Source organism: Galeopterus variegatus, unplaced genomic scaffold, assembly GCF_000696425.1.
Source record: "Galeopterus variegatus unplaced genomic scaffold, G_variegatus-3.0.2 Scaffold2345, whole genome shotgun sequence".
NCBI classification, from domain to species: Eukaryota; Metazoa; Chordata; class Mammalia; order Dermoptera; family Cynocephalidae; genus Galeopterus; species Galeopterus variegatus.
Genome location: NW_007728456.1, coordinates 262,387 through 276,978, shown reverse-complemented (window position 1 = coordinate 276,978; position 14,592 = coordinate 262,387). Strand labels below are relative to the sequence as shown.

The 14,592-nt window shown below is 38.8% G+C and overlaps 1 protein-coding gene across 1 annotated transcript in view; it reads left to right on the top strand.

Moving 5' to 3' along the window:
* Positions 1 to 14,592, top strand: part of RAB10 (RAB10, member RAS oncogene family) — a 43,069-nt gene that overhangs the window by 11,160 nt on the left and 17,317 nt on the right. Inside the window, exon 3 of the mRNA XM_008581404.1 lies at positions 10,620 to 10,758. Within this exon, the coding sequence (XP_008579626.1) occupies positions 10,620 to 10,758 (139 nt within the window). The remainder of the gene's footprint in view (positions 1 to 10,619; positions 10,759 to 14,592) is intronic.

The window sequence follows — 14,592 nt, the reverse complement described above, 5'->3', positions numbered from 1 at the left end:
TTTTGTCTTTTGTCTTTTTCCGTGTCCGGCAACGGATCGCAACCCTCAGTGTTGCCCCCGTACCGGACCAGGGACCGGCAACGGGACTGCAAACCTCGGCGTTGCTCCCGCGCCTCGCTCAGCCAGTGAGCGGGAGCCGGTCCGTATGTGGGATCCGAACCCTCGGGCGGGAGCGCCACCGCGCTTCCCAAGCGGCGCACTACCCAGTGCGCCACCGGGCCGGCCCCTAGAATGTAAGCTTTTTGAGGGTGGAGATTCCACCTGATTTATGCTTCTCTATCTACCATGTAGAACATAGCCTGGCAAATATTCATGCTCAGTAAATACTTGTTGACTGAATGACTTTGGTTGATTTCATACTTTGATTGGTTTATACTTCTCACTTTAAGCATCACCTCTATAGAGAGGATCTCCCTGATCATTCTATCTAGATTATGTCCTTCCTCCTCCTTACCCCATTCTCCATCACTCCACCCTATTTACATATAGCTTTTATTACAATTTGTGATTATATATTTATTTACTTGTTCCTGTCCCCACTGGTGTAAGCTCTGAGAAAGCAGGTATCAGCCTTTTTACTTTTGAAAAAAAAATGTTTTTTTCAATGAATTAAGCATAATTTAAACTCATGATATTTTGGGTGTAGAGAAATTGTATATCTGTGAGGAAATCTAGGTCTTGTTAAAATAAAACTCAACATGTGAAATTTGGCTTCTAATTTGTAAAATAAGAAGTACCTTTATTATTTTACCAAAAAAATACAAACAGCAGATTGATGTTGCCTCTGGTCTGTTCTGGTGCTATTAGTGTCCAGACTAAAAATAACTGTCATAATAGCAGCCAGAGTACACAGCTTCCCTGACCCCATGTGTTAGACTAACAATTAGGAAAATAAGCTATTTTAATTCCTAGGAACATATCACTCCTTTTATAATATATCAGTGGGAAGAATAGTATTTTACAACATTCTCTCAGCTGTGTATTATTTTATGTAAGGAAAGTTCTACTGCCATTGGCGAATGATGTCAGAAACCTGATCATATTAAGTAGACTGCAAAGAAAAAAATTTTAATAACAGAGAAGTGAGTGGTTTTGAAAACAGGCTTAGAAACCTGTATTATGGTGACATGAAAAGATATTGTGAACATGTACAACGTTTAATTGCTCTTCAGATATTTACCACCTATTTTTGCTTATTGGATTCAATGTGCTGGATTGGATTAGACTTGAGCATATGCGTGTATACAAACCTAAAAATAATTTGACCAATGAGCAAGTAGCTGTGGCTATTTTTAGCTCTGGGCAAAAGGTCACCAGTTAGCCTAGAGGTAGTGAGGCAAAGACCCTGTTCCCTAGTTTGAAATAAATAGTTGATCGTCCTAATAATTGGTAGGGGGAGGTATAATGAGAATCGAGGCAGTACCCAGGAAAAGGATAATTTGAGATCAAGGAGCCAAGTCATTTTGTGGGGCAGATACAGTCATGTTGAAATGTATAAATGTGTGAAATGTGTAAGTGAAAATGGGATATAGAAGGCTAAAGAAAATTTAACGGGGAGATCATATGAAGAGAGGAAAGATAATTGGGTGTAAGAGATTCTAGAAGATGGAGACAAAAATCCGAAAACAAGGAGTAGTATGCCATAGATCAGAACAAATGTACTCTGAACATAAGTAGTGATTATCTTTCTTTTCAGAGGGGCCATTAATATTTCAATATCTTTTTGTTGGTATTTTATAACTAACCAGCATTATAATACAACCCCCCCCCATATGCTCTTGATGTAGATTTAGCTAAGTAGCCTCTTTCGCAATGTGTTCTTCCCTTGTAGAGAATTTAGTCATAGACTTGACACTGAAGTAAGTGTGTATATAATTTGCTAATTGTGTAATGTAAATGAATAGGGAAGAAGCTAAGTGTATAATAGCTAGAAAGTGTTGGGGATGGTGTTCATAGTGGAGTTCTGTGGAAGATCTTTTCTCTAAATGGTTATTAGTTACAACAAAATTGAAATGAAAGGTTTTTATGCCTCCTACACTTAGTTGTTAGTCACTACTGGAAACCCAGGTCTTGCATGCTCTTTGTCTTAGAAAAGTAAATTTCTAGCCTGTATTGTAAGTAAGAGACTTGAACCCATCTCTTAGGGGATAGACTCATTAGTTAATTTATACTTCTATTTGCCAGTTCAGAAAAGAACTAAGCTATTTGTACTGTAATGAGACAAATCTGTTTTTTCATGAAAGCATTTATAGTTACACCCGATTTAAAACACTTTGTAAGTAAATACATAAGATTAATAAAAGATAAAACGAAATTAGAAATGATAAAAATGGAAGGTATAAATATACAACTAGTTTGCTTTGCTCTATTTGTAAAATTTACCTATAAGCTTCTTGGTAGCCAAGGTGTGTGTGGGGGGGCTACCCACAATAAATTACATTATTCTTTTCAGAAATTAAGGGGAAATCTAGATTATAACAAATACAGAGTAAGTTTCATAAAGCTGCTTCTTGTAATGATTCTTAATAAATATTAAAGGTAATAGAGGTAAACATTATGGTTTAAGAGTATAAACAGATATGTAAATACAAACATATATATACATGTATATGTGCATGTGTGCATGTGTAGCCTCTGTGGTTTAACCTGATTTAAGGCTCAAACCTAGAAGAATTGATAGCATGCCTCTTAGATGTTTTTCGTGAAATGACATTTCTTCTGGCAGTTTTTTGGGTAGGTATTGCATTACCTTCTGACTTTGCCTCAGCACATGCATGTGCACACACAAACCCCCATTTCAACACAGAAGACAGAATGACTCTTTCTAACCCCAGGTTTTCTTTTCTCAGAACCCTCTGATAGACTTCCCATCTCAGAAGAAAAGCTAAAGCCCTTGTGGAAACCTGGAAGATCCCATCCAATCTATATTCCCTACCCACTTTTATACCTCTTTGATAGTAGTCTTCCCTCACTTACTCCATTCCACCCACACCTCCTTACTGCTCCTCAGCTATGCCTCAGGACCTTTTGCACTTGTTCTTCCCTCTTCTTGCAACACTGTTCTTCCATATTTTTATATGGCTCACTTCCTTATTTCCTTCACCTTCTCAACGAAGCCTTCTCTCAACACCTTGTTTAAAATTGCACTTGTTGCCACACCCCAGACATCAGCCCCTAGTTCCTCTCTCTTTTTAACAGGTGTAATTGATTCTCTTACTTTATTTTTTGGAGAGCAAAATACTTTTATTAATCACAACATGAAATTGTCATGACATAGTATTAGGTATTAGAATTGAGTTAGGATAAGTAATGCTGTTATAAAACTTATTTCTCATCCAATTCAAAGGAAAATATTGCATATTAGGGTTCCTCTTGATCTTACGGACTGATTTAAGTAAAACCTTTTTTAAAAAAAATAGTAAATAGCAATTAACATATACTCTCAAACTGTGCTAAGAAGTAATTAACAACCAGTGTAATTAGGACTGTTTTGTTAAATATTAAGAACCATATCTCTTATATTAGCTGTTATGTCAGTATACCTTTTTCATTGATAAGGCAACTACTTGCTGTGGGTGCCATAATGATTAGCAAGTTTCTTGTTAAGTAGCAGATACTTGATTGATCACAGTGACTTCAGTGGGCACTGAAAGCACTACAGTTTCCCTACTGGGTACTACTACTGGAATTGACCTGCTAGAAGGAAGGGCAGAGGGTAGTGCCAGCTGTGCCCAAGTACTGTCCTTGGCTTCCAGCAGCCTCATAACAGTTTTGTAGCCTGTGACTGCATGAGTCTGATGTACATAGGGGAGAGGCCACCTCTGCACACCTGGAAGTGGAGAAGGCCACCCAGGGTCCCTGAACTTGACAACAGCTCAGGGTAGGAAGCCAAGACCACGTTGGCAGGGAAAGGGGATGCAACCCTTCCCCCCCACCTTTTTTTGTATGAAAACACTATATACTACACTATAGTAGCTACAGTGGGACCCTGGGTCCTCTGTATGGAGACTCTGGTATTGGTCTTTACAAGATGATCAGTGAATTCCTGATAGGGAGACTTGGAGAACACGGTCTCTTTCCAGAGGTCAGGGGTGAGATAGTTGTAAGTCTTGGAGATGGTATCAAAGTTGGCCTTGGCAAAGTTACCCAGGGAGGCAGTTCAGCCCCTGGCCAAGGTGTAGCAGTTGTTGGTACCAGCCATCCAGCAGCAGCTTCTTGGGCACAGGGGCTGAGATAATGCCAATGCCTCTGGGCATTGGGATGAAGCTACCAACATAGCTGCAGTGGTCAGTCATCTTGCAAGGGACTGTGTGGGGCTTGCAGATCTTGTTCCCCCAGTAGCCTCACTGTACACAGATGATGGAGAGCTTGGCCAGGATGATGGCCCTGGAGATGGCAGTGGACACTTCCTTGGAGCACTTAACACCCAGACCAACATGACTGTGGTAGTCTGTCACGATGATAAATGCCTTGGGTCCACTGGCCAGCATGCATTTACTTTTGCATAGGCATAATCTCCAAAACCTCATCCTTGAAGACATTCTCAGGAAAAAGTGAACAATCTCAGACTCCTTGATGGTCAGGGAGCAGAGACAGATCTCCTCCAGGGATTTGAGCTTCATGTCCTTGACCAGGTTGCCCAGTTTGGTGATGGGGTGTTACTCCTTGTCTTTGGCTTTGCTTCCTTGAGCTCTGAGGCCTCAGTTGCAAACCGTGGCCTGGCTGCCACCTGCTCCTGGTTGCCACTGCTGAAAGCTTCCCATTCCAAGGCACTTCCACGGCACTGGCAGCATCTGCCATTTGGTGTTTTCTCAGAGAATGCTTAGTCTCTTTCTTGCTTTTCTTTTTGTCTCTTTGGAATTCATCACCCTTTGACATTCCTTATGTGTTGTTTATTTACTATACCTAATAGAATATAAACTCCACTGAGGCAGGAATTTTTGTTTTGTTTACTACTTTATCTCCAGTGCCTAGAATAGTGTCTGGCATATAGTATTTGCTCAATAAATATCTGAAGAATGTATAAATGGGATTTTTTTTTTCCCCTTTTTGTCTTTTTTCGTGACCGGTAATGGGATTGCAACCCTCGGTGTCGCACCTGTACCGCACTCGACCAGTGAGCGGACCGGTCTCTATATGGGATCTGAACCCTTGGCGGAAGTGCCACCGCGCTCTCAAGTGCTGCACTCTACCGAGTGCGCCACCAGGCCGGCCCAGGGATTTTTTTTTTTTTTTTTTGAAGAGACAGATCCATATACTTTGAGATGAAATGAACAAGTGACAGCTGATATTCTCCTAAGAAAATTGAAAAGTCTAGCCAGATCTTTCATTTACCTAAATGAAAAAACATTTTATTTCATCTTTATACAGAAACGGGCTGCAAGAAAAAACCAGGATTTTCCTTGTGAAACAGCTTTGAGTACTACTTAAGCACAGATAAATAATAATTTGAGAGAGGTTTTTTTTTTTACCATAGAGCATCTGCAAAGATGGTTTTGACTTAAGAGCATTGTTAGGATGTCTTAAAAATACGCAATTAAATTTTGGGTCTCATACCTTAGTTATCCCTCATAATTATTTATAAATGAAAAAAACTAAGGTCCAAGGAGATTAAGTACATTCAAGTTTGCCCCTCTGGAAGAGGAGTGGAGCCTGAAAATAAACTTGAGTCTGACTCTAAGCTCATGTTCTGTATGTGTTCTTGCATAATGCCTAGCACATAGTAGACACTCAATAAATATTTGAATTGATGGATAAATGGATAAATGACAGATGTATGAACATGTTAAGCACATTTAAAATGTGAAAGGTGAATAGAAGCCAATCATGTACAGGTGGTGGGAACTGCTAGTACAGAGTCTGTCAGGTGAGAACAAGCTTGTGAGTTTGGGGACATGAAAAAAATGCAGCTCTAGTGGTTAGGGAAAAGAGTGCCTCAAAATTATGGGGGCTGGAGAAATAATAAATTCCGTATAAATTATAAATTTTGTAAGGCTTTATAAGCCCCAGGATAAAGAGTTTGACTTCATTCTGATTATAATGAGCTGCCTCTGGAAGTTTTTTGGTTTTGTTTTTAAGCCTTGTCATGTTTTAGTTTGATTGTTTTATAATGGCTTTATTGAGACATAATTCACATACCATACAGTTTACCCATTTAAAATGTACAGTTAGTGGTTTTTAATGTATTCACAAGGTTGTACAACCATCACCACAGTTTTTGAACATTTTCTAACCCTCAAAAAGAAACCCCATAATCTTCACTCCCAACCTCCCAACCTCCTTGCCGTAGCAACCACTAATCTACTTTATGTCTCTATAGATTTTCTTATTCTGGACATTTAATACATATGGAATCATATAGTATATGATCTTCTGTAATTAGTTTGTTTCACTTAGCATAATGTTATCAAGGTTGATCCATGTCGTACATGTATCAGTACTTTATTCCTTTTTATGGCTGTATAATACACTATTGTATGGATATACCACATTTTATTTATCCATTCATCAGTTGATGGACATTTGGGTTGTTTCTGCTTTTGGCTATTATGAGTAATGTTGCTGTGAGTACTCGTGTAAGTTTCTGTGGGGGCATATGTCTTTATTTTTCTTGGTTATATTCCTAGAAGTAATATTGCTGGATTGTAGGATAGCTGTATGCTTAACGTTTTGAGGAAATATCAGACTGTTCTTCAAAGTGGCCGCATCATTTTACATTGCTGCCAACAATGGTTGAGAGTTCTAATTTCTCTACATACTCACCAACATGTGTTATTGTCTTTTTTATTATAACACTCCTAATGGGGGTAAATTGGTGTCTCGTTGTAGTTTTGATTTGCATTTTGCTAATGTCTAATGTTGAGCATCTTATGTGCTTATTGGCCATTTGTATACCTCCTTTGGAGAAGTGTCTGTTCAGATCCTTTGTCCATTATTAAGTCTGGTCATTTGTCCTTTTATTGCTGAGTTGTAAGACTTCTTTGTATATTCTGCATACACAAGTCCCTTATCAAATTTATGATTTGCAACTGTTTTCTTCTATTCTGTGGGTTGTCTTTTCACTCTCTTGCTAGTGTCTATTGAAATATAAAGGTTTTTGATTTTGATGAAGTTCAGTCTAGTTTTTCTTTTGTTGCTTGTTCTTTGGTGACCTATCTAAGAAACAGTTGTCAAATCCAAGATCATGAAGATATCCCCCTGTGTCTTCTTGTAAGAGATTTTATAGTTTTAGCTCTTACATTTAGGTCTTAAGATTTGTTTTTTGTTTTTTCCTTTTTGTCTTTTTTCGTGACCGGCAACGGATCGCAACCCTCAGTGTCGCGCCCGTCTTTTTTCGTGACCGGCAACGGATCGCAACCCTCAGTGTCGCGCCCGTCTTTTTTCGTGACCGGCAACGGATCGCAACCCTCAGTGTCGCGCCCGTCTTTTTTCGTGACCGGCAACGGATCGCAACCCTCAGTGTCGCGCCCGTACCGGACCGGGACCGGCTACGGGATCGCAACCCTCGGTGTTGCTCCCGCACCTCGCTCAGCCAGTGAGCTGCCGGTCTGTATGTGGGATCCAAACCCTCGGCAGGAGCGCCGCCGCGCTTCCCAAGCGGAGCACTGTAGCAGTGCGCCACCGGGCCGGCCCCAAGATTTGTTTTAATTTTTGTATACTGTATGGAGTAGGGGTCCAGCTTCATTCTTTTGCAGGGGGAGGATATTCAGTTGTTCTTCCGCCGTTTGTTGAAAAGCCTATTCTTTCCCCATCGAAGCTACTGGAAGTGTTGAGTAGAAAAATGTGATCAAACATATGTTTAAAGAAGATCACTCTGACTGATGTGTGGAGATTGGCAGCCCATCATCTCTGAATCTTAGAATGCCAACAAGTACTGAAAACGAGCAGCCAGTGACATAGAACAAAGAGCAGAAACATGGTATTTGAAAAGTCGTGAGAATAAAGTGTTTGAATAAGAGAACATGATCAGCTGTGTGGAATCCTGCTTAGTGATTAAGATATATTAAAAGGAAGTAATTACTAAGTTTGGCAATCAGAAAGGTCACTGGAGACCTTTTGAAGAGCAGTCTTGGTATATAGTATTGCAGTAATAGCAATCTGATTAGAATTAGTTGAGGAATGAATGTGGGGAAACAGAGACTAGAGATAACTCTTTAAAGAAGTTTGCTAGAAAGATTTTATTGTAAATGTAGACAAGCTTATCCTAAAATTTATATGCAAAGGCTAGAATAGCTAAAACAATTCTGACAAAATAAAAGGTGGGGAGAATCAGTCTACTGTGTTTTAAGACTTTTTATTTTGTTACAGTAAACCAAGGAAGTATGGTGATGGAGGAGGCATAGAGACGTAGGGCATTGGAACAGAATAAAGAACCCAGAAATAGACTACACTGTGGCCTACACATTTGTAACAGAGATGCAGAAGCAATTCAATAGAGGAAGGACATTACCTCAACATTTTAACAAATGGTACTGGACCGATTTGGCACTACTAGGCAAAAACATGAGCTTCTACTTAATAATCACACTCTGTACCAAAACTAACTCAATATGTATCATCAATGTAATGAAACCATTAGACTTTCAGAAGAAATCTTTGGAACCTAAGATTTGATGAAGAGTTCTTAGGCAGGATGCTAAGAACATGATCCATAAAAGATTAAAAAAAAAAAATTGGACTGCAACAAAATATAAAATTCTTGCTCTGCCAAATACCCTGTCAAGAGAATGAAAAGACTAGTTACAGACTTGGAGAAAATATGTGCAAACTACATATCTGACAAAGGACTTGTATATAAAAAGAATTCTCAAAAGCCAACAGTAAAAAAAGCAAACAGTCCAATTAGAAAATAGCGTGTGGCTCACTCAGGAGAGTGTGGTGCTGATAACTCCAAGGCCAAGGGTTCGGATCCCTATATAGGGATGGCCGGTTAGCTCACTTGGGAGAGTGTGGTGCTGACAACACCAAGTCAAGGGTTAAGATCCCCTCACCGGTCATCTTTAAAAAAAAAAAAAAAGAAAATAGACAAAAGACATAAGCAGATATTTCACTAGAGAGGGTGTATGGATGGCAAATAAGCACATGAAAAAATGTTCAACATCTTAGCCACAGGGAAATACAAATTAAAATTATGAGATATGAGGGGTCTTCAGAAAGTTCATGGAAAGATTTGTATTATCTTTTAATTCTATTTTTCCACAGACTTTTTGAAGTACTCTTGTACTACTATATGCCATATTAGAACAACTGAAATAAAAAATAGTGACAGCATCAAATGCTTGTGAGGATGCAGAGAAACTGGATCTGTCATACTTGCTAGTGGGAATAGAAAGAGGTACACCCACTCTGGACGAGTTTGGCATTTTCTTCTGAAGTTAAACATACACCTATAATGTGACCTAGGAATGTTATTCCTGCGTATTTATCCCAGAGAAGTGAAAACTCATATCCACACATACAGCAACTTGGATAGGATCTCAAGGGCATCATGCTGAAAAAAGTGACACATGCCAATTTCAGAAGTTAACATACCAGAACGTTCTGCAAATGGTGAAAGTATAGACATGGAAAACAGTTTATTGGCCAGAATTTAGGGACTTGGGGGGGTGGGAGGGACAGAGGAGTGATACAACAGTTTTCTATCTTGTTTGGGATGCTGGTTACACAAATCTGTACATGTGATAAAATTGAGAAGAACTGTACGTATACGCATTCACAAGTGAGTGCATACAAAAAAGCTGTGAAATCTGAGTAAGTAAGGTCTTTAATTACTATAGTTATGTCAGATGTTACCATTGGGGAAAGCTGAGTGAAGGGTGCCCAGGACCTCTGCGTACTGTTTTTGTAACTTCCTGTAAGGCTATAATTATTTCAAAATAAAAGTTATGAAATGTTAGCTAGGAAGAAGAATAGCAAAATGAAGTATTACTTGGAGGGATGTGGGGTCGAGAGTGGGTTTTTTTTTTGTTTATTTTTGCTTTTTAAAAAAGATAGATACTAAAATACATTTGTATGCTGATGAGAATGATCCACAAAAGAGAGGGCATAATTACAGGAACAAAATATATCTAAACTTTTGGCTTGATGTCATTAAATAATAATGAAAAATAATATTTGCGTATTTCTGTCTTGTTATTTACATGTGAGGTTATCTTTACAACTTTTTGTAAATAATTCTAAGTGTAAATGTGGCTATACTAAAGTGTAGTCGTTTAATGTTCTAAAAATTCCATATGTTTCTGTATTACATTATGGAACGAAATCACTCTATAAAATGGAATTCTGAGTTTTTATGATGATTGCCAGTGTTCCTTAAATAACTTCACGAGTTTTGAATATCACTTTCTACTGTTTTCCCTTCCAGATTTTCATCCAGTATCATAGATCATTAATTGCCTTAAACTAAAAAGTATATATATATATTTACCATATATTATTTACCATTAAGAAGAACCATAATTGTTTACCATTTAAGAGTTAAATGAATGGTTGTTCTGTTTTGCTTTGATAGTGAGTTTTAATCTCCGTCTATTTTACAAACTATTCTACTGTTTTGTCCTTTACCTGGAATGTAGTTATATCAAAATGCTTAATACAAATTATTGGCTGTTTATTTTCAGGGATACGGCAGGCCAGGAGCGATTTCACACCATCACAACCTCCTACTACAGAGGAGCAATGGGTATCATGCTAGTATATGACATCACTAATGGTAAAAGTTTTGAAAACATCAGCAAATGGCTTAGAAACATAGATGAGGTAAGACCTAGACACTTCATGAACATACGTTTATGTACTTGGTTAGGAAGAAAAGGTATTCCACTTGATCTTCCGGATATAATGTGCTTTCACTGGTATTGAAGTCACTATTATTGAGATTAATTTCTACTTTTCATAGGTTAATGTTATTCTTTGCCTGCCTTTTTCTTAAACCTTTGGGCAGTCTGTCTAGAACTCCACCCAAGACAATTACTAAATTACCCCAAAACTCTGTATCTTATAAGATGGCCCAAATAGAAGCTACCATTAGTTTTACAATGCCTTTTTCTTAATGAATTCTTTCTTGATGAATTGTTGTTGAATGAATGAATGAAATTTTCAGTAGTAATTTTAAAACTTATCATTTTTAAAGTTATAGAAATGTCATATTGTTCCTAGACATTTTGAAATATACAGAGTACTAATACAATAAAAACCTAACCAAGAAAATAGTGCCATATCATTGCATGTGAAGATGTCAGTTTTTATAAGGTAAAGTTGTATATCAAAAAATGTCTTTTTCTATGCTACAGAATACGTGGCCTCTTGTTGGGATTATTTTTCATGTCTTATTGCTGCCTTCTAGACTTTGAATTTCATTAAGACTAACTTTTTTTTTTTTTTTGGTGGCTGGCTGTTACAAAAACCCTGGACCTTGGTGTTACTGGCACCATGCTCTAACCAAATGGGCCAACCAGCCAGTCCAAGACTAACTCTTTAAAGCAAGCTTTGGCTGGATACACCAAGACCAAGTATTAAGCCAGTGTTAGACCCATGATAAATACATTCAGTGGTAGCAATCCTAAGGGCTCATTACTACTTTTTTATTGCTAGAACAAGTCTTCAAGGAGAAGCCTGTTACTATTTAGTAATTAGTTAAGGATACACACTTCTTGAAACAAAAGCTCCATTTGTATTTTCTTACTTTTTATCGTTTGGACAAATAGTCTGTAATATGAGGGTACTTAAAAGTTTGTGTAAAAATAGAGTTAAAAGATATTATGAATCTTTCCACAGACTTTTCGAGGTACCCTTGTAAGAGACTGCAATGTCTTTTCCAACAACAACCAATTCTGGTTCTGTGACGTCAACTGGTGTCCTACAATTCAATTCTGTTCTGATGCTAACTACTCAGAGTTAGTGTCAGCCTCCACAAGACACCAGTCCTGGGTCCCCAGGCTAACCACAGTTCTGTCCAAGTTGGCTGCAAATTTTGGGGAAGCCCACTTCAGGTTTGATAATTTGTTAGAGTGACTCATAATCTCAGGAAAGTGCTCTACTTAAGATTACAGTTTTATCATAAAGGATACAACTCAGAAACGGACAAATGGAAGAAATGCATATACAAGGTATTGGGGTGGGGGGTTGCAGAGCTTCTATGCCCTCTCTGGACATGTCTACCCTCCCAGCACCTTAATGTGTTCGTCAGCCTGGAAGCTTCTCTAGCCTCCCTGTTTCAAAGTTGTAATCAAAGTTTTATTACTTAGGCATCATTAATGAAGTCATTGGCATCTGGTATTGAGCTTAATCTTTAATCCCCTCTCCCTTCCTGGAAGTCAGGGGTTGGGGCTGAAAGTTTCAACCCTCTCTATTCACTTGGTTGGTTCTTCTGGAGACCAGCGCCTATTCTGAAGCTAGATAGGGGACCTACTGGCAATCACCACATTAGCATAAACTCAGTTATGGTTGAAAGGGGCTTGTTTTGACTCTTCTGTTGCTCAGGAAATTAGGATCTCAGGACAGAAACTGGGAACAAAGACCAAATACAAGTTCTTAATTTTTCCATTGTATGAGTCCATTTCTGTTGCTTATAACAAAATACACAAAACTGGGTATTTTATAAAGAAAATGAAATTTATTGTTTATAGTTTCTGAGGCTGGGAAGTCCAAAGTCCAGGGAAGACAGCTGGTGAAAGTCTTTTGGTGACAATGGTGATGGCAGGGTATCACATTGTGAAAATGGTGGAGCAGAAAGAGAAAAACTCTTCATGTGCTTTCCTTTTAAAATCATCAGAACGACACTGTTGACCACCATTATTAATCCATTCACTGTGGCATGGTCCTACAATCTAATCACCTATTCAAGTCCCCACCTTTCAATTACCATAATAGGATTTCTCACCCTCAACAGTTACAGTGGGGATTAAGCCTCAAGGTTGGGGGGGCATCCAGTCTATAGCAACCATAGACTTACGTACTTGACTTGGTAGATGGCTTAAGTTTCCCAGCATATACTAAGTAAGATACATAAACCCCAGCCATTAAAAAAGAAAGTCCTGGGGCCGGCCTGGTGGTGCACTGCTACAGTGCGCCGCTTGGGAGCGCGGTGGCCCTCCCGCCGAGGGTTCGGATCCCACATACAGACCGGCCGCTCGCTGGCTGAGCGAGGTACGGGCGCGACACTGAGGGTTGCGATCCGTTGCCGGTCACAAAAAAAGACAAAAAAAAAACGGGGGGGGGGGGGGAATAAATAAATAAATACAAAAGAAAGTCCTGCTTTTTGACATGTAAGAGGTTGGCTTTGTCTAATTTTCACTTTGTTGTAGAAATTAAAACTTTAAATGAAAATAAGCAGAATTGGTCCGGCAATATTTTTAAGAGAATTATATATCATGGTCAGGAGGAGTTTAGCCCAGGAATGTAAGGATGATTCAGTATATGAAATCAGTGTAATATGCCATATTAATAAAGGACAAAAACCATGTGATTATCTCAGTAGACACAGAAAAAACATTTGACAAAATCCAGCACCCTTTCATGATTAAAACCAGTCAACAAACTAGGAACAGAAAAGAACTTTCTTAACCTGATATGACATCTGTGAAAATCCCACAGGTCTCTAAGGTCAAAAACATGCTCTAGCCACTTCTGTTCAACATTGTGCTGAAGGTTCTAGCAAAAGTAATTAGGAAATTTAAAAAAAAAAAAAGGTAGGGGCCGGCCCGGTGGCTCACTGCTACAGTGCGCCGCTTGGGAAGTGCGGCGGCGCTCCCGCTGAGGGTTCGGATCCCACATACAGACCGGTTCCCGCTCACTGGCTGAGCGAGGCGTGGGAGCAACGCCAAGGATTGCGATCCCGTTGCCGGTCCCGGTCCGGTACAGGCGCGACACTGAGGGTTGCGGTCCGTTGCCGGACATGAAAAAAAAAAAAAAGGTATATCTAGATTGGGAAGCAAAACTATAAATGGTATGATCGTGAATATAGAAAATCCTAAGGAATCCACACACATACACCAAAAAAACTACTAGAACTGATAAGTTCAACAGGGTTGCAGGAAATGAGATGCATGTACCAAATGTTGTACAAAATGTTGTATTTCTGTACACTAGCAATAACATCCAAAAATGAAATAAAGAGTACAGTTCTATTTACAGTAGCATCAATAAGGAAAAAACATTTAGGAATAAATTTCACCAAAGGAGTAGTATACTTGTACAAAGAAAACCGTAAAACATTTTTAAAGGAAACTAAAGATCTAAGTAACTGGAAAGACATCCCACGTTGTTGAATTGGAATACTTAACATTATTAAGATGGCAGTACCACCTAAAGTATAAACTATGGATTCAGTGCAGTCCCTATCAAAATCCCAGCTGTCCTTTTTTGGGGAGGAGCGGGACAGAAATTGGCAAACTGATCCTAAAATTCATATGGAAAGACAAGGAACTCAAAACAGTCTTGAAATAGGACAAAGTTGTAGGACTCACACTTCCTGGTTTCAAAACTTAGAAGAAAGCTATGATAATAAAACATTGTGGTATTGGCATAAGGATAGACATACACCAATGGAATATATTGAGAGTCCAGAAATAAGTCCTTACATCTATGGTCAGT